Raw genomic sequence first — 24,924 nt, 5'->3', positions numbered from 1 at the left:
CTGCAAAATTTAAGTAGACTATTGCGAGAAATTTCATTTTAAAATTTAACCATCGCAATTATTATTCCGACGATCAAAGTGAAGAATTGTTATTCTATAAATGGAATGTGCGGTCAACTTGGAAAGGTTTTTTCTTCTGATATTTTAACCAAAATGCTTTCGGTATTTTGTCATTGGATTTTATAAAAACATACGTATTGTCTGAAAAAATATTTTTCTAGATAAAAAAAAAACTATAGCCGATGGAGAAACCAGACGGATAATTGTACGAACCTTGCAGTTTAAAGTGCCAAAGAGTTTTTCGATTTTTAAATGAAATATTGTGTTCTTATATTATTGATTTCTTAGCCACCTTTCCCATCAAGTTCTATGTAGAAAGAAGCTTGAAGCAACATCAAATTACTGAAAATCTACATACAGCAAATCGGATAAATTTGAGCATTTAAATTTAATATTGCAACAAATAAGCGCATTATAAAATATTAATTTATGTTTTTCAAATTAAATTTTTAATTTCTGAGACTTGATACCAAGTTATTCTTTGTAATTTTATTGTTTTATAAGACTTAAAAACGTTTTTGGTTGCATGAAATTCAATAAATTTTTAAACGCACGAAATGTTAAAAATAGATAAAAATTTAAAAATTCATGTTGCCTTAAGTCCTCGTTTCAACATTGTATGGTCTATTAATTAAAATATTCTAAATAATTATTAGCACACATTATATTGTATCAACTTTGTTTATCATTTATGAAATTAAGACTTAGAATATTATTTTTTTGCGGAAAAATATTTTTGTTTAAATAATAGATTCAATCGTAAATTCGAGGGGTTGAAAAATGGGAAATGTATTGTTATTTTTTACCTGCCGGCGAATCTGTAGTTGCACGAGACACCTGGCGGATAGTTGGATGGGAACCTGGGCGAGAAGAACTTTCCCTTGGACAGCGAGAAGTTGGAGCTGGCGAAGAGGTAGTCGCAGTGCGTGCCGGCAACCTTCTGGCCGTCAGTCAGAAACAGTCCTGGAACGCGACCAAGCAACAAATAATTAATAACACAGCTCCCGGCGAAAACGAGACAAGGGAGGGAAGAAAGGCGAGCCGCAATAATTATTCTCATATTCTTGGCAGCCGATTTCATTTCCGCCTTTCCGCACTTCTCCCAAGACGTAATTGATTCGGAGCAGCGCTTTTTGTGTAAACAAAAGCCAACCACCAGAAGACGTAAAATGAAATTTCAATTTTCCTTCGTGAAGGGTTGGAATTAGAGATTGTTTTTGTTCTTTAGGGCGTAAGTGCGATTCGCCCGGCAGAGAAAGGCTGGTGTCCGTCGAGACAAAAACACGCATTTGAATGTTGCAGAGGGAGAAAAGGTCGCGTCGTCTCTTGTGTTGTCAAGTGAGAGAGCAAAAAGCCTTTTTCTCACCGCGCGGCCCGTGTCGGCCCGCAGAGGTGTGCAATAAAATATTCAGCGAACGCGCCCGTTCTCGCTCCATTTTTTTGCCCAAAAAGCTGCGAGGATAAATACACACCGCTCTAAGCCCACGCACTTTTGCCCTTTACTGCGACACCTTTTAATTCACCTGTTTTTCTGCTTTCAAATGTTCACAAACAATTGTGGATAGGAACAGTAATATTTTATTATGTTTAAACGCATGGATTGCATTTAAACACCGGCAAAAACCTGTACGAAGTTTGAGCGCCCTAATGATGAACTTTGATCGCCATTTTGTGATTCAACCAAAAGTAGAAATTGCTTTTGATTTTAAAGTAGGGCCTACAGACCAACAATTAAGTACATTTTTCATTGTTGACTAAAGCGAGTAGTTCATTGAGTTTATTGTTTGTGAAATTTAGCAACAATTTATCTCTATAAGGAGCAATAATGAAATCAGGACCGTGTATCTGTGAAATTTCCGGTTTTGCCAAAATTTATCGACAAATTAAACGACTTTCCAGTGATTTCTTTGCTTGTTTCCGATCCTTTCTCGTCGCGATCTATCCACTGTGAAGTGCGAATTATGAGCTAAATTTGCTTTCTGGTGAATTAAATCTTGATTTCAGTGCTCGCCACTTGATTAGCGTGCAAATCTTTGATTCTATTTTATCTCTAAAATATAAACGGAAACCAGGAAATTTTTTATTTATATTTCAAGAAAATTTAAAATGAATATTTCACAAATTTCAAATTTCAACAGCTGTTTTTATCCTCAAAATTCTGTCAAAATTTTATCGTTAAGGTGGTCTCTAAGAAAAATTTAAGAATATTTTAATGCTACTGTGACCAAGAAATGGAAACCCTACATTCAAATCAAATATTAACCGAGTTTTTAATAAAAATAAACTTAACGTCATAACCCCTTTCCCCCACTCAATTAAAAATTATTAGGACAATTTATCAAAATTTAAAAAGGGATTTTAATTTTGAATTGATTAATTGACGCCATTTAAAATTATAAATGCTAGACAACCAATAATATTGATTTAATCCATTTATCTCCAAAAAATAGTATTAATCTTTAAATTTAGGGTGCCTTTAAAACCAGAATATTAAATTTTTAGATTACTTTAATTGCACAAAAGTAGGTACTGCGGCAAAATACGGCTCGTGAAGCCACAAAAAAGGCCGGACCACGTTCAAAACGCGCAAGGGAGGTTGGTGGGTCGGCGGGACATTTCGATAAGCAGATTAAACAATGAAACTACCATCGGACTTTGCGCATTGTGTTTAGCGCAATTGTCGCGTTAAAACGTCGAACAAAAGGTTGGTTAAGGCGCTTACGCCGCAAGGATTAATTTTCGAATAATAAATCTGCGCGGAATTCACACGAGTGCTTAGAAATCCACTCTCCGCTCCACCAGCCGATCAATAGGTACATTTATGGATAGGAATATAATTCTTTCAGTTGTTGCAATAAGCTTTTTAATTAAAAAAGTTTCTCTACTAGATTATTTATTAAATGAGAGATGACTGTTGCACTATAAACATGAAATTTAATGAAAACTGTAGTATGTAATTTGACAAAATAAAACAACTTTTAAAGTGGAATGATACTGGCCAACAAATGAAAATCATTTAAATTGTTGGATGCCTTAAACAATTGATCGATAAACAATTTGTTCAACAATTTGCAATAATAATAAAATGACCTTTCTATAATAAAAATTCAAATTTTGCCAATTTTCTCCAAAATTTACAGCGCTCGAACATATTTTCTTGGCATATTGCGATTCCTCTCGTCGAGATCTGTTCAACGGTGTATGCCACTTATTGGGGAAACTCTTGGTTTTGAAATTAAATCGGATTTCAAGTAAGGAGACAGCCATTACCATTTGAAAAGCACGGTAACTTTTCAGCCAATTTTCTCAAAAAATTACAGCGCTCCTTAGGTCAATTTAGGCTTTAACTGAATCCTAAGGGATGAGGTTTATGCATTGGCAACAAGCATTTTCCAGGCTTTTCCAGTATCATTCCTCTTTAAATTGTTTACAAGGGGAGATCACATTTTAATCCGAAAATTGGATAGTTTTTCGCTTCATTCGATAGTTTTGTATGCTGAGATGACCATTTGCCGTTTTTTAATGACTTACACAAACGCCTCTGTAAATTACAAGTCCAAATTTTATTAAATTCCAAACCACCATAATTAATTACAAATAATTGGTAAGCGGGAAAAATCAATTCAGGTGCGAATTTCATACATTTGGAATTTATTTTTCCAGGATTATCCAACAAAAAATATTTGGAGCAGAAATACAGTTTATTTTGGGTTCAAAATTAGTTTTCATGATGGAAAGCATATTTTGGCTTTTTTATTATTTGCGGCTTGCTAAAGGAAAGTGCATTTTATAAATTGTCAGAGTTTTAAGCTTCCTCTGCATGCCATGGTAGTTAATTAGTGCTGGAAACTGCTCGCAGGCAGACCCTGGAGGTTGCGTGCAGCCAGCAAGGTCTGTGTACTCTTGTGATGTTGGTCGTAATAAGTCAAATTAGCAAAGAGGCACACATGCAGTCGTGCGGTGAGCAGCAAAGCTGCACTTAATTTGCAAATTCACTACGTTGGCAAAGCGCGCGCAGAGCAGAGACACACTTAAATCCAATTAAGCCGCGCTCGCAGTAACAATTAAACACGCGCTACTTGCACTCGCTATGCTGTTTGCTACTCTCCAAATCGTCTATATAATTTTCTGCCCGCCACTGCAACCCTAACATGCACCTCAAGGGCCGTGAAAAATGAGATTTTATTATTTCAGCGGGCATATTCTAAAATAAATTATGACATAATTTCAGAGCTTGAAATGTAAAAGTAAGTTTCAAATGGAATTTAAGTAGACCTATTGGAGAGAATTTTTGGAAGGTTAATTTATAACTTAGTTAATAATTATTAAATGACATTTCATCAATTTATTTATAACAATTTTATATATTTTTATATGATATTTTGTGTACCGTTTTCTACTTTAATTTGTTAATTACAAAAAATATGCCATTATACATTTAAATACATAAAAAATAAATATTTAATTGCATGAAAAATTGTATAATTTAAATTTTCTTTCAAAAATATTTACTGATAAATAAATATACTTGTTTTTAAATTTTGTGAGAAAAAAACTATTTAATGACAATTTTTGATTTGTCCTTGTCCCCAGACCCCGTGGCGTATCGTTAGCTGAGCGAGTCTCATCGCAACCGCACGTGCAAGTTTGGTATTTATCGCGAGGCCATCATAAATCCTCGATGAATTGCGGTGGCAGGGAAAAAGGGTAGAGAGGGAAATGAGCAAGGGCGCAGAATGAAAGAAATTGTTTCTGCTGCAAGCGAGCGAGCGAGCGAGCGGTGGGCCGACCGGCCGATAAATAAATCGGCGCACGTACCGAATCAATACATCGGCTATCGCGGATCAAAAGCGAATAATGGAGAGAAAGAGAGAGATAGCTACTACGGCTCTTCTGGCTTGTATTCTTTGCTCCAATCTGAGCGGATATTGTGCTGTTTCGTTTTTTTTTTTGTCTGTTCTTGCTGACCAAGCTAACGGACCAGAATGTAAATGTTAAGTTCTGGATGTGGATGTATGGGGCACAGTTGCCCTGCTGATCCGTAATAAACCAAAAATTTGAATCTAAAATCGTTTAAACAAAATAAATACAAAACATGGAATCTGAACTTACGTGAACTTTGATTCATCTTATTTTTGAAGCGATGGAGAAAAATTGCTTTTTACATTGTTACTTACGACTCGATATAGTTTGTTTTTAGGTAATGGAAAATAATTATTTGATTTTTGTTCATGCTATATGAAGGGATTTCGATATTAATGTATTAAAATAATATTCAATTATTAAGTTGTTCTAGATTAATTACATAATTTTAAGCTTCCAGAATTTCCCAATCTAAGAAATGAATATATAATTCTTTAGCTTTGCTTTCATAATTAAAAGTGGATACTTATTTATAATTTTTGGTTCTTGCATTAAACCACGCAGGCAATTTGTTTTTTTGCAAGAAACGAAATAATACATTTTGCACTAAGTATACAAATATTAAAAATAATTTTGAAAACTAAAATATATCATGATTTTAAATTTTGCTATTTACGTGAGTTTCACCCAAATTTTATTTGGGAACAATCTGTTTCAAAAAAGTACTTCATCTCTTCCCAGACTTTTCCACTGGTTTTCTGCAGATTTAAATTTCTATAAATCAATTAAAAAAGTTTTGAACTGTCTCAAACAGACCAAATCTGGTTGATTTCATGAAGCCAATTCCAAACAACACACAGCAAGGGGTGAGGAAATTAGGTGTTCCGTTCATGAAACGTTTTAGAGAATATGTAGTTCATTAAAAATAAAGGAACATTTTCAGGCATTATTTACGCATCTAAAAAAGTCATCAATTATCAAATATTACCCCAAAAAATGTAAATAAAATAAACGGAAAAATTTTGTTTTGTGGAAATCATGAAGCATGAGATGTGCCATTTTTTGTTAATTATGCCGAAAAGTATTTAATACGTGATTTTTGCTCATTAGGATATCATTCCAGCCAGAGAATTAAAAGAATCACATTTTCCCTCTGAATTGGAGGATTAACGACTTAAACACCGCAATGATCTGAGAGAAAAGCAACTAAAACCATCAGTTAAAAGTTATTTTACTTTTAACTGAGATGCCCTTCTTTAAATTAGTTTTATTTGCGTTTTTTTTAATAAATAAGAATACTCTGCGTGCGCACTGTTTGAGAAATTTACTCAAAATAATTCTGCACCAGGTTTGGACTGGGGCCAGTGCGAATTATGCCCGAGCTTACGCCGTTTATGAGCCGAGCTCTGGGCCGAAATTACAGAGTCTGGGTGGTGTGTTTATAAAAAGCTTTTGGTCCCTCTTATTAAATTTGGCAGTGCACGCGCTGGCTGCAGAAAGCGCGAAGACTTGATATTCAGTGCATTAGGAAGTCTTTCCCCACCGCCACAGCTTTTTCGCAACATCCAATTTGGCGAATTTATTGCCACCCGTGTAAGGGCGAGGCAATAATTCTGCTACCTTCGTGCATGCGTGACGCGCGAGTGACAAAAAAGAAATTTACAGACCCTTAGAAAAAGCGTGGGACGAGTACGTGGAGTGAATTGGATTTACGCTGCGCGAAATAAAGAACATTTTATTCAGACTCTATTTGAAGAAACTTAAGGAAAAAGAGGCCCTTTTAGTGGATTCCCGGCGGACAAACTGTTAAACACGTTGGAGGAACAACAACGCGGGCGTTGAAATTTACTTTTCCTCTTTGACGCACTCGCTGTCAGCTGTTTGGAGGGCTGACGCAAATTTGATTTTGGTCGGGCGATAACATCCCAGCAGATATTCTTACTGCCTCCTTTTGTTTTAGGGCCGCAACGGCACCATGTGCATTTTATTTTCTCCATATCCTCGCTACTTTTCCTCCGATTCCAAAGGAATAAAAAGTTGTGACGATTCTACCTCCTTGTCAGACTACAGTAAAATTATTTGTATAGTAAATTTATGTGAAACAAAATTAAGGAACAAACGAAAGAAGTTATTTTAATTAAAATTTTATCCAATACTAATTTTAATCATGCTGAATTTTTTAAAATAATTATTCTGGTTTAGACAGAGGATATAATAAGAAAACCTTTTTGTTAAAGCACACAGAGCTTGAAGTACAATCAAGTGTTAATCTTGTTTGCTTCTACTCTCAATTGATGGGATATATAATTTATCAAAAAATAAATTGTTTAAATTATGAGAAAGTTAATAATATTTAAAAATATTTTACAATTTATGAAAAATTGTAATGCATTGAAATAAATAATAAAAATGGATTACAATTTTTGCATAGTTGGATCAAAGTTCTTGCCTGTCACTGTCATCATGCTCGAGCAAAGTTAATTAAATCGTTCACTGGGCCGCCGGCGCTGGCTTTGATACTCGCGGGGGAAATTAAAATTTGGCGAGAATTAAAGGGCGACGGCGGGAAATCAAAAGCCCCAGCTTGAACGCTTGGTGACAGCAAAAAACAGCCTTTGAGGGATCTCGCAACGCCCCTAAATTGATTATTTTAGCAACCCTGCTACGCAGAGGGAATGACTGAGAACCAGGGAACATGAGAGGACAGAAATGGAATTATTGCAAAGGCCTAAATGGGAGAAAAGAGCGCAATGAAAGTTCAAAATGTACAAAAGATTTATTTTCTGGAAAATTGGACGCTATTTTATTAAATTAATATAGTACGTTCTCGCGCTCATTTTTAGACCAAAAAATAAAATTCATGTTCAAAAATCTACAGCATTCATGCAAAAAATTAGAGAAAAGCTTAAAAATACAATTTTAATTCTCTTCTGTGAATGATATTCGATTTTTTTTAAACTTTTTACGCATTAATAATCATAAAAATTTGCCAAAATCAGGCATGCGGCAGAATTTAATACAGTGGAGTGTGCAAAGAGAAGATTTTTGCGCTGACAGCAGCGAAAACGAGCTAGCGAGCGGTTATTAGCATGTGTGCGTAGCATTTGGCTCGATTAACGGCTCTTCAAAATCCATTTTATTGCTGCACGAGACGCGCCGGCGAACACAGATTCGGGCCAGCGCCATTTCTCACATCAAAGGATGCAAGCACAGCCATTTTTCCCGCCCGAGTACCCTGATAAGAGGCAAAAAACGAGCGCAATTTTTCTACCCGTGCGCGTCACGCAGAGCACAGAGCGAGCGGCCAACGAAAATAACAATAATCGCTCCCTCGGGCCGCAATTTGTCCCTGGACATGTGTGTCACTTTTTGCAGTAATTTCATCCTATTCGGAGCAAGAAATGCGGATTTATTTTAATGTGATGAGTGATGATTTTGCCGGAAAGATAACATCACTGCCAATTTGGGAGAAATTATTTTTTTCTTTAAGATAAACTAAAAAACTAAATTTCATGTCAATCAAAAGATTTAAATTGCTAAAATATTATGAAAAATAATTTCTGCCTGTACTTAAACTATGCTAAAAGATAATTAAAAAATTACTTTATATTTTCCCAGGCTCCAAGTTTCTTGAAAAAATCAACTTCCTAGTTAAATTGTAAAAAATTTGCTCTTAAATTAAATTTTACGAAGAATGTTTATACATATTGACAGTTATCTTTTGGGCTCCGTAAATTTTTCAAATTAATTTAATAATTAATATAATACATTGTGACCACTGTTGCTGATCCAGTCAAAATTCAGATACCAAGAAATTTTAATTTTTTACTGGTAATTCAAAGCTGCTCAGAATGTATATATATTTTTGTAGCATATATATCAACACATATACATATTTTTTGTTCAATGGTAAGAATATTAAACATAAAATTTAAGTTTAATTTAATTGCAAATATTAGAAAAATATAAATTTTATACAATATAAATTAAGAATTAAAAAACAGTTTATAAAAAATGTTTTTAAAAAAACTGTTAAAATAATACTTTTTTAAAGATTTTATGTTTAATTTAAAAAAAGTTCTTATTAATTTTTTCCAAAAAGGTTGTTAATTTTATGATCCAAATTTCATCAAACTTGAAATAAAAATGTTGTAATTTTGTGTATTTTTCATTGAAAGATCATATTTTGACAGATGGAACAATTTCGACCACTATGTCTCATTCAAATCTTGACAGGCTACATGAATTCAGAGTATTTGATACGCATAAAATGTGCGAAAGTAGACTCTCCTTGTAAGAAACCAATTATTGTTTGAAATTTTAAAAGACGTCCATTTTAAATGCATTTGATATTTCTTTTAGTGCCATATAAAGACTGTTGCGCGATAAAAAAAAAATGCAGAATGCCTCTTATCCTGCTGTTTGTGAGTTTACTGCTCAATGGAGATGTCACATATTTGCGGTGACATAATAATAAATGAAATTTTGCCGTGTTAAAATCACTCTGGGAATAAATATAATTAGCATTTGATAATATAAAAAAAAAATTATATTATTTTATGTGTAAAGAATGGAGTTACCAAAATTGATTTTCATCGCACTGGCATCAAAACGCGACTGTTTTTAGTCAGTGAGTAAATTTCACGCTTTTTTGGTCTCGTGTTCAAATAATTATCTGGCCGGAGGTAAATGTGTGTTGGTGATAGATAGCGGCTTTCATTGAGCGTGTCAACCTGTTTGTTGGAATAAGCAGCGTTGAAAAATTGCGCGGATAAAAAGAGAGGCGCTGGTTATTTTCGAATCATAATAACAACAACAACAGCAGTAACGACGCGACGGGCATAAAAGCGGCGTTTTTTTGCCCATAATTAAATTTGAAATTCTCATGCAGCTGGTAGTGTTACGGAGCCGTTTATACAAAGCCGCGGCAAACACGCGCTCGCGCGCGCCAGTAAAAATGCAAATTCCATTCATAAAAAACTGACAGCAGACCGACTGAGACTGCTTTGCGGAAAACTGCGCTCTAATCTCCATAATAAATGATGCAGCACAAATATTGATGCCGCGCCGCTTTTTACCATTACGTGTGCACGGAGGAATCTGTTGCAAAAAGCTGCAGCGCGCGCGAGACTCGTGGCGCACACAAAGCCTGTTAAACACCCCCAGCATTCCATTTTGTTCCAATATATAACAATAGCTTTTCTTTTGTCTGCCCTTGCCTCGCTCCATAGGGTGAATTTCGATGCACCCGCGATCTGGGGCACTTGTTCAAACAGCTGTATTCCCTTTGTTGCATGCTTCATCTTGAAAATCAAACTCTTGTGTTTTAATATAAATCGCTTGTCTTTACATGGAAAGAACTTTGTGAGTTTTGTTGAAAGAGTTCCATAAAATTTTGATAAAACCAGCGGGGACCAGATTCGTGGGACGCGCAGATATGGCGTCCGGTGGAGTATGGCGCGAAAAAATGGTCGCGTGAAAATTAGTGCTTTGCGCGGGTCGCGGGTTTGAGGGTTGAACTAGCTATTTTGCTTTTTTAAATTAATTTGCTTTTTTTGACGTGCTGAAAACCAAAATCGGTTCAGCCATTCGCCGTAGAAACGTTGGAAAAGATTTTTTCATTTCAAAAAATAGTTTTTTACGATTCTACGGCGATTGGCTGAACCGATTTTGGTTTTCAGCACGTCAAAAATTAGCAAATTAATTGAAGAATGCACCGTAGCTAGATTGAGTCTGAAGTGCCTTAAAATTGAAAGTCTACGGTGGCGCCATCTATTGTCGGCTTCGAACACTTAGGGTTTATGCAACTGGTGAATTGCGCGAAAAAACGGTCACGAGAAAATGCGCAAAAAGAAGCAAGTTTTCGTCAATATTGTGACACAATTTGCAATTACTCTTAACTAATTGTGTCTTTTGGATCGTAAAAATAAACTCTTGAAACTCATACGGGAATCCAAAGAGATATTTTTATTTCCCACGTTCAGACGCCCCCTTGGAACCAATTTTATCGTACATCTGGACCCCACTGGATAAAACAAATACAGTAAAATAATTAAATTATTATTTGACCCTCTTCGTAAACACCGCAGGTACAAAACAACAACTGTTTTAATAAAGCACTTTTATATAAGGGTTCAAATTTCAGATATCTGAGCATGTAAAATAACAATTTGATGAACTGGGATAAAAAAATTTTACAGCCAATCGAACAAAAAATATTAAATGAATCCCATTTTTTGTCGTTCATCTTATTTCAATTGTTTTTTTTATGAGCTCACATTATAAAAACACTCACAATCAGAATGCACAGCAACGGATCTGATTTCGTGATTTCTAAATAATTGCGGAAACATAATATGGTTTGGCATACGGATGGGCTATATTATATCGACGAATAAACTGTCTATGTATTTTAATTTTTCAGGAAAGTGCCGGAAATAACCGCTCCTTTCAACCAATTTATGTTTAATACGAATAAAAAAGACCCCGCTACATAGTTGCTGAAATTTTCCCCATACAGTATTTTGAGATAAACATTTTTGTTTCGCTGAAAATTTAATATCTTTTTTTTACTCTTTTTATCCCTTTCCTCTCGGACCGGGAAGGGCGCGCACTGCACTAGCACGAATGCTGGTTTACTTGAGACGTTTTAAATCCTTTTTAGAAGTCACATTGCAAAAAAATAAACTCCTAAGGAATTTTTAAATTAGTTTTTTTTATTTTCACTTCTCGTTAAAATGTGCAGCGTTGCTGCAATTAATATTGATAAAGAAATGTCAAAATATAGCGGTCACATACAAATAGCGTACTTTGTGCAGCGCCCGTCTAAACTATTTCAATCTGAAGAGTATGAGTATACTACCAATACCTATGTAAATGACTCTCATTTAGTACTATATTGAGAAGCAAAAATTATAAAAATTTACTGACTGACCATGTCTACATTGCTAAAATATTTAATAATCCAAGTTTAGTGCTAAAATTAAAGATAAATTGTTTTAAATACTATTTAAAAATAAATGACTTAAAAAACTAACTATGTTTCAACATTAATATTTTTTAAAAACAGTAAAAAATTATTTTTTTGATAATTTTTGTATCTTCTAACAATTTATTTACTTTATTTATACTGTTTCAATAAAAAATCTTTTGGGACTTAATAATTTATCTTTTGACTGTCGATGTAAATAAATAGAGTAAGATAATACAATTTAGGCAAAAGCAGTTCATTCAGCAAGTAAAACTTTTAATAATAATGATCCAGCTTAGATCTTTCAACCACAGAGAAATGTCTTAATTGCAATATTTCTAAACCTACATAATATTCCAATACTGTTCCTAATCTTCAACAACATAATAATCCCCCTTGTGAGCCCTATGTTGTTCGGAATAAAGAAGCATATTATTTACAAAACAACTGTCGGTTTGGATGATCGGAAAAAGAGGAAGCCGAGCGAAAAATGGCGCACAGCGGGATTTCCATGGTGGCGCGGGGGCAGGCTCTTGGATTGGATGCCATTAGTCAGCCGCAGACGGCTCGTTTTGTGTATTTGAAAAGCAGGGGCGGCATGAAATATTGAGGGGGCCGTGGAATTATTTAGGCCGGGTCGAGTCCCTCGGGTGACCGCATCATCATCATCATCGCCGGCCCGACGACGCCCAGGCCCAAGACAAATAGCGTAGGACGCGCGCGTTTCATTCCGAGACCGACCGACGCGAGTAGCGAATTTACCTTTCCAGACACACACTCACACACACTCACTGACGACCACGCACCAGTGCGAAATTGACCGATTTGCTAAAGCACCACTTGTGAAAGGACTAAGTGAAATGGCCCAAATCTCTAAACATCAAATTCTACAAACTCCTGGATGAACTTTTGTTATTTTTTTTTCTGTAATTGGATTTGCAGGATGCTAACAAAATAAAAAGGGATTAATTGATAGTAATTCACCCACAGTGTTCAAAGCCGCCAACAGATGGCGCCACCGTAGACTTTCGATTTTAAGGCACGTCCACTGCGATTTCAGACTCAATCTAGCTAATGTGCATTCTTCAATTAATATGCTTTTTTTGACGTGCTGAAACCTAGAATCGGTTCAGCCATTCACCGTAGAATCATGGAAAACAATTTTTTGAGATAAAAAATCTTTTCCAACGTTTCTACGGCGAATGGCTGGACCGATTTTGGTTTTCAGCACGTCAAAAAAAATTAAATTAATTAAAAAAAGCAAAATAGCTGAATTGAGTCTGAAATCGCAGCGAACATGCCTTAAAACCGCTTAAAACAAAATTTTTAAGAAAGTCTGTGGTTGTGCCATCTGTTGGCGGCTTCAAACACTAAGGGTTTATGCAACTGGTCAATTGATAGGCATTCACCTTCAGTGTTTGAAGTCGCCAACAAATGGCGCCACCGTATACATTCGAAATATATTTTATTTTAAGGCACATCCGCTGCGATTTCAGACTCAATCCTGCCACTGTGAATTCTTCACTTAATATGCTTTCTTTTGAATTGCTGGAAACCAACATCAATTTCAGGTATTCGCCGTAGAAGCGCTGGAAAAGATTTTATAAAAAATAGCTTTTGACTACAATATGGGGATTGGTTTAATTTTAATTCTTTTATTTTATAAATTTTTTATTGTGACTGGTTTGGGAGATAAACCGAATTGAATTCAGGCCAATCTTGAATAAAAACACTTACAGTTGAGCTTTATAGAGGCCAACAATTGAAAAAAAATTGAATTATTTGCTAAAATTTTATTTTTTGCACAATCAGATCCGATGAGTACATAACAGTTACATTTCAGATTATTCCAAAGATCTCGAAGAACAAATTTCCTACTCCTATTTTCATGAGCGAGCAGTTTTTAACCCTTATTTTGTAACTTTACTGATGACAGAATTTGGTATCGTAATAACAACTTTTATTTTAATTTATGTTGAAATTTGGATTCAATATATGTTTTTAAACGGTTGGAGAGCAATAAAGAAATAAAAGAGTCAAGATAAATGTCAATTACTTCATTTCAACATCATGAGTCAAAGGAAATTGTCACACAAAATATTATTGAAATGAAATATATTTCGAATATATTATTGCAATTAATCTGAAAAATTTATAATTTTGAAATAATAATAATAAAATGAATGCAAAATCAAACACTACAAAACTCGTGTTGAACAATAATTTCCTACATTATTGCATTCAAATTTTTAAAACTTAGAAATGATTTTTTTTTGTATTTTCACGCGATGGCAGAAAATCAGCCAAAAATATCGCAAATTCAGCAATCCTTTAGAACAGGGAAAAAGCAGAATTTTCTCCATTATTTCTGCTGCTTTCGCATAAAAGCCACATAGAAATTGTGTCTCTTTTGCGTGTGGATTACACACAACGCGCACAAAGCTGGAAAAGCAGCAGCCACGCTGTGATGTTTCATCCCTTTGCAGTACAGCCGAGCGCGCAGACGAGAGTTTGCAGTCGCTTCATCACAAAATCCACAAATCTCGGGCGCGTGACGTCAAGCGGAGCAAATTGGCCAAACTCTCTCAGCTCGACCTGTCTGTCTGCCGCGTGTCCGCTTAATTATCTCTGGTCGGAGGGCTCACCTGCCCGAGAGAGATGAAAAATCATTTCCACGCGGCGCCAAAGACACTCCCTCGGCTGCAAATCTAGCCCGAGTACTTATTTATTCAGCCAGAGCTTTTGCCGCTGAATTAAACACAGCTTTGAAAACGAGGATTTGACCAATTATTTTGCTGAAACAGCCAAAATCCTGAATTTTCAGATTGGTTGCTGGATTAATTAATAAGATATTATATTAATTTATTTCAATATTTTTAATAAGATACTGCAATTTTTTATTTTCGAAAATTCCTTCTATGTTAAAATTGATAAGGAGCTCAGAAAAATCGACTATCTACGTTCTAGACTCTCTTATATTTATAAATAATCGTACATGATAGCAGAATGTGGTTCGCACAAAATGAAAATGATCAAAGGTTGTAATTATGTTATATAAAGTTTGAATTTCTTATTCTAAATTAAATTAATCCCACAGCTCCCAAGTGGCTAGATTTAAATGTATTTGCTCAGGTGTGCAGCCCAAAAAGGCGTTATTCCTCTACACACGGAAAGTTATCTCTGGGCGCTTCTTGACGTCCGCCTGTTGTTTGCCAGCAACAAAAACAAGGAAATCGCCTTATGCGTGCGTATAATTTCGCCTGTGGCCCGCAAAGCCGAGACCTATCGCAACAGTCGGGGCAGGAACAAAAAAATCCCACCTGTCGGCCCGGGCATAAAATCCGACGGACGCGTGGAATTGCGTCCTTTTCCGTTCTCGGCGGCGAGCATAAAACTATGGATTCTACCTTTTCAAACGCGCCGGCAATAACAGTAAAGCTCACCACGCATGTTTACTGCCTCTCTCGCCTCCGCTCTGTAGCCACAAGTCCGACCCAGCACGTAAAATATGCATCAAACCAAACTGGCCACCCTTTTCACGCCCCCTTCTCGTAAATCTATCTACTTCTCTAGCATTTAATCAGGAAAAAAATCCCCTACTAGGAATTTTGCCTCTCCATATACCTGATGGCCAAAGCTGAACAGATTAAAGTGGAATGATACTGGGCAACAATTGAAAATTATTTAAATTGTAGGATGCTTTAAACAATGAGCGATAAACAATTTGTTCAACAATTTGCAATCATAAAAAAATGACCTTCCTACAATAAAAGTTCAAATTTTGCCAGTTTTCTCCAAAATTTACAGTGCTCGAACATATTTTCTTGGCATATTCCGATTCCTCTCGTCGAGATCTGTCCAATTGTGTATGCCACTTATTGGGGAAACTCTTGGTTTTGAAATTAAATCGGATTTCAAGTAAGGAGACAGCCCTTAACATTTGAAAAGCACGGTAACTTTCCAGCCAATTTTCTCAAAAAATTACAGCGCTCCTTAGGTCAATTAAGGCTTTAACTGAATCCCAAGGGACGAGTTTATGCATTGGCAACAAGCATTTTCCAGGCTTTTCCAGTATCATTCCTCTTTAAAATAAGAGAGATAACTTAACAATACAGGGTGACAATTGAATATTATTTGAATTGTTGGATGCAACACGCAGTTGATGATAAACAATTTGTTTTTCAATTTGCAATAGTAAAAAAGGACGTTACCAGTGAAAATTCAAATTAGTCAATTGTTTTTTTTTCTCCAATTAACAGCGCTTGATCACATTGTCTTGGCAGATTTTATTCCTCTCGTCGAAATAAAATTAGATTTCAAGTAAGTCTGATTAAATGTGCATTGATTTGTTTCGCGTCAGGAAATTTTTCTCATGGTTTAATATTTAGTTAAATATTTTTTGACAAAATAATAAATTCACACGTGAAATTGTTTTTTTTTTGTCGTAGGGGATGAATTGACCAAATGATAAGTCATCCTTAAGAGTTCACAATTTATGTGCCAAATGAACCTTGAATCCGGGCTTATTAATATTTGGCGAATTTTGTTGAGCACGTTGCGTTCAAGTGGAACGATAACATTAAAGAATAATATGCAACAATCACGCTTAAACGGTGGAGCATCGCTAGGTTATTTTTGTTGTTCAGATATTTTGCAAGATTTTTTTATCATTTATATCGTGGTGAAAATGCAGCAAATTTTTTAATATGATTTAATTTAATTCAGTGGGGTCTAATTTAATACAAAATACTTAAATTAAAGAAATTGAGTCATCTGAATATTAATAATTAATCATATTTATCACAGAGATCTCTCTCACAATTTTTAAATTAATAAATAATAGCAATTGGTATAAACAAAACATTTGGTTTTATAACAATACTTAAACAAATTTTGTTTAATATTTTTTTTAAATGTTATTTTATTTTATTACAATTAAATATAATAAAAATATATTAAAAAATTTAAAACCTATAAATTGCGGGGCTTGGACAAAGAGTTGTAAGAAGGTTGAAATTAAACTAAAGTTTCTTCAATTATCAGGGTTCTTATTGGATGTACCTCAAAATTTTTCTGATCATTCTCTATTCTTGGCCAATTTCAATTTCAATGAGACGCTGTGAATCTCAGGGCCTGTTCACTATTTTAAAGATTCCGATAAATAATGTGTTGAAGGATATATAATTATTGCTTGTTTATTCTCACAATAAAAAATATACTTACATATTAAAAAAGAGTTTGTTAAAAGCATAAAATTAAAAAAAGCACACAGTGAGAAAAGGTACCATTCCTGGCCAGCATCTCGCTAAAACTGTACCCAGGAGGGCAGAGCCAAAATGCACCTGGTGACATGAAAAACTAAAATTACAGCTCAAAAAATCTATTATTGTTATATTTTGAGGAAAATAATTTCATATTGGCAGAAAATTCAAATTTAAGTTTTAAAAACCTTTGGAAAAAATCAACCTCAAATTTTCTTACCATTCCGGCAATTTCTAATAAATCACCACGTTTTTTAATCCGATTTTTTTATTGTGCACACTCAATGGGCGCTTCACGCGTTTTCTCTCTTTGTGCTGCTCCCATTTTTCGGGGGCAAACAAATAAAAAAGGGACAATTACGAGAAAGAGCACACGGTCTTCGATCTTTTTCCGCCGCACAAACGGGTTATCTTCCTGCAGTTTGCGCGGCTGCTTGCTTGCGGCCGAGTCTCATTTTTGCTCAGTGTGCCGCGCAAATCGGCCTGTAAATTTTTAGCGGCGGGCAGATTGCCTTGTTTATGTCGGTGGCCAACGGCGAACGGCGTGCTGCCGCGACGGAAATGATATTGAGAAGAATCGCCAGCGCTGCACTAACTCGCGGTTTCCACGCACTTTCTGCCCAGGAGGGAGAAACTTTTCTTTTGCTCCCCTTTCACTGAATTGTATGCCGCAAAGGCTCGTTCCCTAAGAAAACCCTTTTTTTCTGCAAGTTTGGGATTGTAAGAAATACTGCAGGATTCACAGGATTAGTATTTTTACTGCCTGTTAATTGTGTTCGGCAATTCCTTTCCTGTTAGTATTTTGATCCCAAATTTAATGCTAAAACACCAATGAACTGATATTTTTAGAAATGCGCCATAATACTGGATTAAGATACATTCCATCTGATGTGATCAAAGTGACCGTGAAGGATCTATGTGACCATTTTTTCTAATTGTTTATAGTTTGAATCATATTTTGTAATTTTTCTAACGATGAAAAAGAATATTTGAAAAGTGCCTCATGAATAGGTGGGTGTTTTTTAAGAATTGTATGGAATTTATATGATTTTAGATGTGACATTATTGCATTGTTTGTATTTGATTGTAATTGTAACTCATGATTAGGACGTACTTGATGACGTCGAAACTGGTCGAGAAATAAAGAAGACGAATTTCTCTTTAATTGACAACGAGGATGAAGCCTGGTTTTAATTATATTCAAGATGAAAAAGAAACTTATTACGATTTGAAAAATAATTTTGTCTATGAATTTGTGTCAGGAGATTCATGATTCATGCTTAATAAATATATATTTGATTTAATATTCTTGCTTATTCTGCCTTCTTATAAATACATAAAATAATTTGATATTTGGTGTATAGTTAAAGGAAAATGAATTTTATTAAATTAAAAATGTCTTTCTTTAAAAAAAAATTTACACGTTAAAATTAAAATATAAAATAAATATTAAAATAATTTTTTTAAAATCATTGATTTAGTTTTTAATGAAATAATTAGGTTTCAAATGTTTTTTTTTTTAATTTTTTGTATAACAGTTACATTTTTTCTTTTATTGTAATCTTGGTGGCGCCTGCAAAGACGGGAAGTATGCAACCGGCACAGCGTGCGAGAGCTGCAGGAAGTGCGACAAAAGAAAAGTCAAAAGGGTTTACACGGGAGTCGGCACACACGTGCGCCGACACGAAAGCCAAAGTGTGCGGATCCGCCGTGAGATGGAAAGAGGGAGGCGAGAAAAAAGCCGAGCGAAAAGGGAATTTAAATTCGGTGAGCGAGGAGGGAAGAAAGAAATGCGTCAAGCGGCGGACGCAACGAAATTAAATCCAAACCTGACCGACGCCTCTGATTTAATAAGAGCCCGTTTCCAACACCACACTCCGCCCTCACTCACTCTCTCTTTCTCTCGGTTGAGGACGGAAAAATAAACCCCTTTTACACTTTTCTTTCTCCGAGCAAAAGTATAAAACGCTGTTCTGATGAATCTCTCCGCACAGGCGGTGAAATTATTTTAAGAATTGCTCCCAGGGAAGTGAAACAAGGTAATCTGAAGTAATACATATTTTAAACTGCATGACTCGTGCTCAAAAATTAATATTAATTGACGAACAAATTTTTATTTGATTGCATTGATTATATAGTTATCAGTTTTATATTAATCCTTTAAGTATATCTGAATATTATTTTGCATATATTTAATGGTATGAAATTAATTTAGGAGCTCAGTTTTAGATAATTTATAAAAAATTTAAAGAATAAATTTCATACAGCTGTGAAGACCATGTAAGATTAATTATAAAACTATGTATATTTTCATGTTTGCCTATTATTGTTGCACCATTTATCAATTATAATTTTTCACGACCTCTTTTCAACATTGCTAACTAATAATAAATATTAGTAGACTGGTAAAATATAAATTGCAATTTTTAAATTTTCGAATCAGGTTAAATTTAAAAAAATAACCCTTAAAACGATGGAAGTACCTCTCACGGAATATGTCGAGCATAAAAAGATCCCTCCTCTCCTTATTTCATATATTCCCAATCCTGTATAATTATATATTTGTCTGTAATCTCGACTTCAGTAGCAGAGGGGGGTATTTGTGCTGCTATTGTTTTTTTTTTTAAAATAAATTTTTCTGCCTAAAAATATTTTAGTAAATTTTCCTCAACTAAATTAACGTCTGGGAAGATGAGACAAACGTGATTCGAGTGCATCACTTCCCCTGGACCGCAGCTGTCGTGTCGGAGGAAGTGGAGCCGCTGGCTACGACCCCCAGTGGCGGCAGCTTCAAGTCGCGATCGAGCACCGCGAGTCGGGCGTGATCTGCGTGTGCTCTCTTTTGGCTGCGAAACGCACAGCGACTGCACTTGCACCACCGCCGGCTAATTGATTTCGATCGATCATGGGTGAGTTTTCCTTCAAATCGAGACTAATTTCCAGCTTTTTTCGTCCAAAAATCCCTTTTTTCCTTTCTCGTTGAGAAAACGCGGCTCTAAAAATAGCACAGACGAAGATGGAGTCGCGGAGCACATGGCCTTCTTCACACATCGTGACCATGTGGCTTTGAAAAATGCGAAAATCTCTCATTTTTAGGGGAAAACCCCAGGAATTTGCTAATTTACGAGTATCTGGAGAGAGAAAAAGCAGACTTCCGCGCGGAAACCTTTGTTTTTCCCGGCCGTTTCTATTGAACGCGTGGCCCGCGATGAAAAATGCATGAGAGCATGATTCACGATTCGGGCTGAGGTTTCACTTTTAATATATTTGCCTGGGGTACGGCCTGCTGAGCTCATTTGGCAAATTGCGAATGCGAACGCACCGCGCGCGCGTTCCATCCGATTTTTCGGCCAGCTACTGCATAAAGATGAACAAACCATGCAGCATTTCGCAAAACCCTCCAGGCAACGCCCTGCGCTGTACTAAAATATAAATAATGGATATAACGCATTGCCTAAGAGATTGAAAACCGACCCTTTGATCAAGCATTATAGCATGGAAAATTCCGATATGGCGACATTCTTTCTAAATTAATAATTTTAGAAAGATAAACTGTAATTCATGGTCCAATTTGTATTAAATTCAGATCAATTTTATTATTTTTACTCGATTGAGACATAATACATCATTGTAATTGATTGCTACTTTTCAAATTCAAAGCACCCGCACAATTTATATTGACTTAATAAGAATAAATTGAAACATTGTTTAATTTTATAATGTATGGTAAATATTTATTGCATAATATGAGTATTTTAAAATTTAAATGGTATAAAAAATATTATATTATATCTAAAGAAATAATCAAGTAGTAAATTGCAAACACATTCAGCTGGATATTATTCTGTGCATGTGTGTTAATATGTACATCTGGTGTGGGCAGGCAAACCTCGGGGGCTGCGGACAGCGCGCAAGCACGAACAGCACCGCAAGGAACAGCGCTGGCGTGACAAGGACTACAAGAAGGCGCATCTGGGCACCAGATGGAAGGCAAACCCGTTCGGCGGCGCCTCGCACGCCAAGGGAATCGTCCTCGAGAAAGTGTAAGCGTCTCATACCACTATTGAGCACAAAATTGTCACAATTTTTAGTCTTGATCCCACACTGAAATGAACAATGCCAAAATTGTGATGATTTAATCGTGCTATAGGATTTAAAAATAAGTTCAATTTGCTAAAAATAGTTCAGGATTATGATTTTAGAGTTTCTTAATTATAATTTTATTTTTTCCTTCATTGAAAAATTAATTAGATTTATAACTGTAACACATTTAGACATTAAAATTGAACAAAGAAAGTTATATAAAAATTAAAACGCTGAAATTTAGTTGGTTTAAAACATAAGAAGCAATACCAAAAACGCAAAGTTTTATTTAAGCTGAATAATCCCCAAACCAACCCTCGGGGGCCCCCAGCGGAAAATTGAGGGTTCCAAACCACTCACAATCAGAAATGCTTAGAATGCTGATGTCGACCACGTCAGGAACAAATTGAACCGAAATCCAGGTGAAACTACTCGCATTGCAAGTCCCCCTGATTAACGAGGGAAAAATATCACATTTTTTTACTTTGAACGTAATAATCTCAATAATAAATAAAATGAGACAACATTTTAATATGTTATTCCCCATTCAATAAGGAACATTTTGGCTATTTTGACATTTGAAATAATTACTCCTTTTCGTTTTGAAAATCTTGACCCGATGATGACTGAAAAAATCACATTTTTAAAAGTGGCACTGTAAAATTTGTAATTCTCTGATTTTCGACCTGAAATTTTCAGACGGGCCACGGACCCTCAATAAATTTCATAAAAATCTGGAGACCCATGCCAAGGGTTGCTATACACATTTTAGGCAATGCCACTTATGTGCAGATTTAACACTCCCTTGCAGCAATGTGTTTATTTACATTATTTCCTGAAATGGCTTTTAATTAATTAGCAAACTGTTGAAACAGGTAATTTATTGAATTTTACCTGGAACATTTTCCAGATTTTATCAGCGTTCTTTCCTCTTTGGGATTAAACATTTTTTTCATCACATGATTTGATCCTCTGTCGCTGCTGTTCACGTTTGAAAATGGTCCAATTAGCGCCGGAGCACAACCTGCCGAGGCAGCACTTGGCTCAGTTGTGCGACGAACCAATTAGCGCACGAATTTTCCGCCTATTTCCTGGTCGCGGGATAATTGGGATTAATTTTAATGTTGCAGCGGCGTTGAGGCTAAGCAACCTAACTCGGCCATCCGCAAGTGCGTCAGGGTGCAGCTGATCAAGAACGGCAAGAAGGTGACCGCGTTCGTGCCCAGGGACGGCTGCCTCACCTACATCGAGGAGAACGACGAGGTCTTGGTCGCCGGCTTCGGCAGGAAAGGACACGCCGTTGGTGATATTCCGGGTAATTATTATTGATAATATTATATCGGTTCGGACATTAAGTATTCAAGTGCATTTTTTCGGATGTATAATGGTTATAGTATCACGAAACAGTAGATCAATCAAAGCTTATAATTGTTTTTCAATGGAAAATTAAGACATCATTTCAAGAATAGAATTTATTTAAAAATTATTTTGTTGATTGCATTACAAAAATTAAAAATAGTTTTAAAATTATAATTTAAAAGTAAAAATATAATATTTAATTTAAAAAATTGAAATTTAACATTTTTTGTAATGCTAACAATACTTTTAACAAATTTATAAAAAATAAACTTTTGTAAATTTATAAATATATATATGGCTTAATAGTGTTTAGTTGCTTTTGTAAGCTGTTTAAAAATCATTAGCACGAAATTTACGGCCATTTTATTTTGTACGTTTCTTGGATTTTTTAAATGAAAATAACTCTTTGCGAATGATTATAATTTTTTTTCTCAAGATTGTACAACCAGTAATGAAAATATAAAATGCAAAAAATGTACAGAAGGGAACATAAATAAAATTGCTGGTGTTGCAATTTTGGGCCAACCAAATATTCTCAAAAAAATCAAAACTAATTCTGTGTATCTACCAACCAAATCAAATCTAGCAAAAATGTATCATTCTCTATCGAGACAAATATATAAGGTGTATTTTCCTTTTTTTAACATATCTTAAAAAAATATTTTAACGAATTAGGCTAATTAGTCATCTTTCCATTTATTCCGTTGCGAGTTCAATTAGGGTTTTAATCTTATTTTTTTTTGTTACCCCATTTACTGTGAATTTTGGCTTAAATACTATGCATTATATTAAAAATAGAAATAATCGAATTCCATATTACAATAAATAAATAAAATAAATAATTATTTATGATATTTTTATAATAACTTTTACTAATTTAAAATATGCTAATTTAATTTTATCAACTCTCTCTTGCCTATCCCCTGATTAAGTTCGAGATTTTTTTGGCTCTAAATTTAACAAAACATTTTGCTAAATAAGAAGCAAATACTAAAAAAACTTCTGAGCAGAAAATCCAGCTCAGTGAGAGGATAGAATTGAATTTGAGCAGAGTCGGCAGCATTTATTCGCAGTTTGTGCGTCGCACGCTGGTAAATATTGAACGCGCGCGGTAGAGAAAGTTGGCAAAAAGTTCTCGTGGGAGTCAGGGAAGAGTATCGGGGGCAGTGTTGTTAAAATTAATGCCCGTCGTGCGTCCGTCGGCAAAGTTGTCGCGTCGGCTGAAAAATTAACTTCTTTTTTCCTCTTTTCCGTTCGCAGGTGTGCGCTTCAAGGTTGTCAAGGTGGCCAACGTGTCTCTGTGGGCGCTCTACAGGGGCAAGAAGGAACGGCCGCGTTCCTAGACTGTCTTTGATTCTCCGTCTGCATTCACTCGTGTCAAACAGAATAAAACTTTTCACGATAAATCATTTCTTTATTTCGCTCCCGACCAAATTATTGCGAGGCGACGAAAAAGTTGCGGCGCACGCCGACTTTTAATTGGACTTTGCTCGCTCGCTCACTCGCTCGCCCAGGACTCCGGACTGAGACGATCGTTTTCTTTTCATTTCAAGCCAGAGTGGAAGCGCCAACGGCGGTGAGAAACTTATTGTAGGGAAAGATGCCTATTAAATAAATGCTATTGATTTGCTCTCTACTTTAAAAATGAAATGGGATCGGGACAAAATATAATTGTCAAGGGCGCATTTTAAAAGGGTGCTGTGAGTGATTGTGGGGTTCTAATTTAATGTTGGTGACTTAAGATTAAAAGTTATACGATAAAAATATATTTTCTTGTAAATACAGTGGTTTTTTAATGAAGGGAATACGTTAGCTTACTAGAAAATGAATTTTTACATCTTAATATGATTTGAAACGCTCCATTTTTATTTTTAAATTCACCAGTTGCATAAAATCTCAGAGTTTGGAGGCCCAACTGATGGCGCCACTGTATACTTTCCTAATAAATGTACTTTTAAGGAATTTTCGCTGCGATTTCAGACTCAACTCTGCAACTGTGCATTCTTCACTTAATATGCTTTCTTTTGACGCGCTGAAAACCAAAATCAGTTCAGCCATTCGCCGTAGAAACGTTGGTAAAGATTTTATATTGAAAAAAATAGCTTTTCATGATTCTACGGCGATTGGCTAAACCAATTTTGGTTTTCAGCACGTCAAAAGAAAGCACATTAAGTGAAGAATGCACAGGGGCAGGATTGAGACTGAAATCGCAGCGGAAGTGCCTTAAAATTAAATTTTTAAGAAAGTATACAGTGGCGCCATCTGTTGGCGACTTCTAAAACTGTGGGTTCATACAACTGGTGAATTGATGAGACTATTTCAAAATTT

At 35.3% G+C, this 24,924-nt stretch overlaps 2 protein-coding genes across 4 annotated transcripts in view; one reads left to right on the top strand and one right to left on the bottom strand.

Annotated features, from left to right (window-relative positions):
* LOC135939548 (suppressor of lurcher protein 1-like) overlaps positions 1-24,924 on the bottom strand; it is a 213,717-nt gene that overhangs the window by 65,497 nt on the left and 123,296 nt on the right. For all 3 annotated transcript variants that reach the window (XM_065484014.1, XM_065484013.1, XM_065484015.1), the window contains exon 6: positions 867-1,023. In XM_065484014.1, the coding sequence (XP_065340086.1) occupies positions 867-1,023 (157 nt within the window). The remainder of the gene's footprint in view (positions 1-866; positions 1,024-24,924) is intronic.
* On the top strand, positions 19,904-24,002 carry LOC135939549 (small ribosomal subunit protein uS12-like). Its single transcript, XM_065484016.1, has 4 exons — positions 19,904-20,063; positions 21,038-21,197; positions 22,368-22,552; positions 23,857-24,002. The coding sequence occupies exons 1-4, from the start codon at positions 20,060-20,062 to the stop codon at positions 23,937-23,939; spliced, it is 432 nt and encodes a 143-aa protein (XP_065340088.1). The 5' UTR covers positions 19,904-20,059; the 3' UTR covers positions 23,940-24,002.

Source organism: Cloeon dipterum, chromosome 3, assembly GCF_949628265.1.
Source record: "Cloeon dipterum chromosome 3, ieCloDipt1.1, whole genome shotgun sequence".
Classification (NCBI taxonomy): Eukaryota; Metazoa; Arthropoda; class Insecta; order Ephemeroptera; family Baetidae; genus Cloeon; species Cloeon dipterum.
This window is presented reverse-complemented; position numbering and strand designations above follow the sequence as displayed.

Coding starts and splice junctions, on each gene's coding strand:
- LOC135939549 (XM_065484016.1), top strand. Junction 21,198..22,367: donor GGAATCGTCCTCGAGAAAGT/GTAAGCGTCTCA, acceptor TTAATGTTGCAG/CGGCGTTGAGGCTAAGCAAC. Junction 22,553..23,856: donor CGCCGTTGGTGATATTCCGG/GTAATTATTATT, acceptor TTCCGTTCGCAG/GTGTGCGCTTCAAGGTTGTC.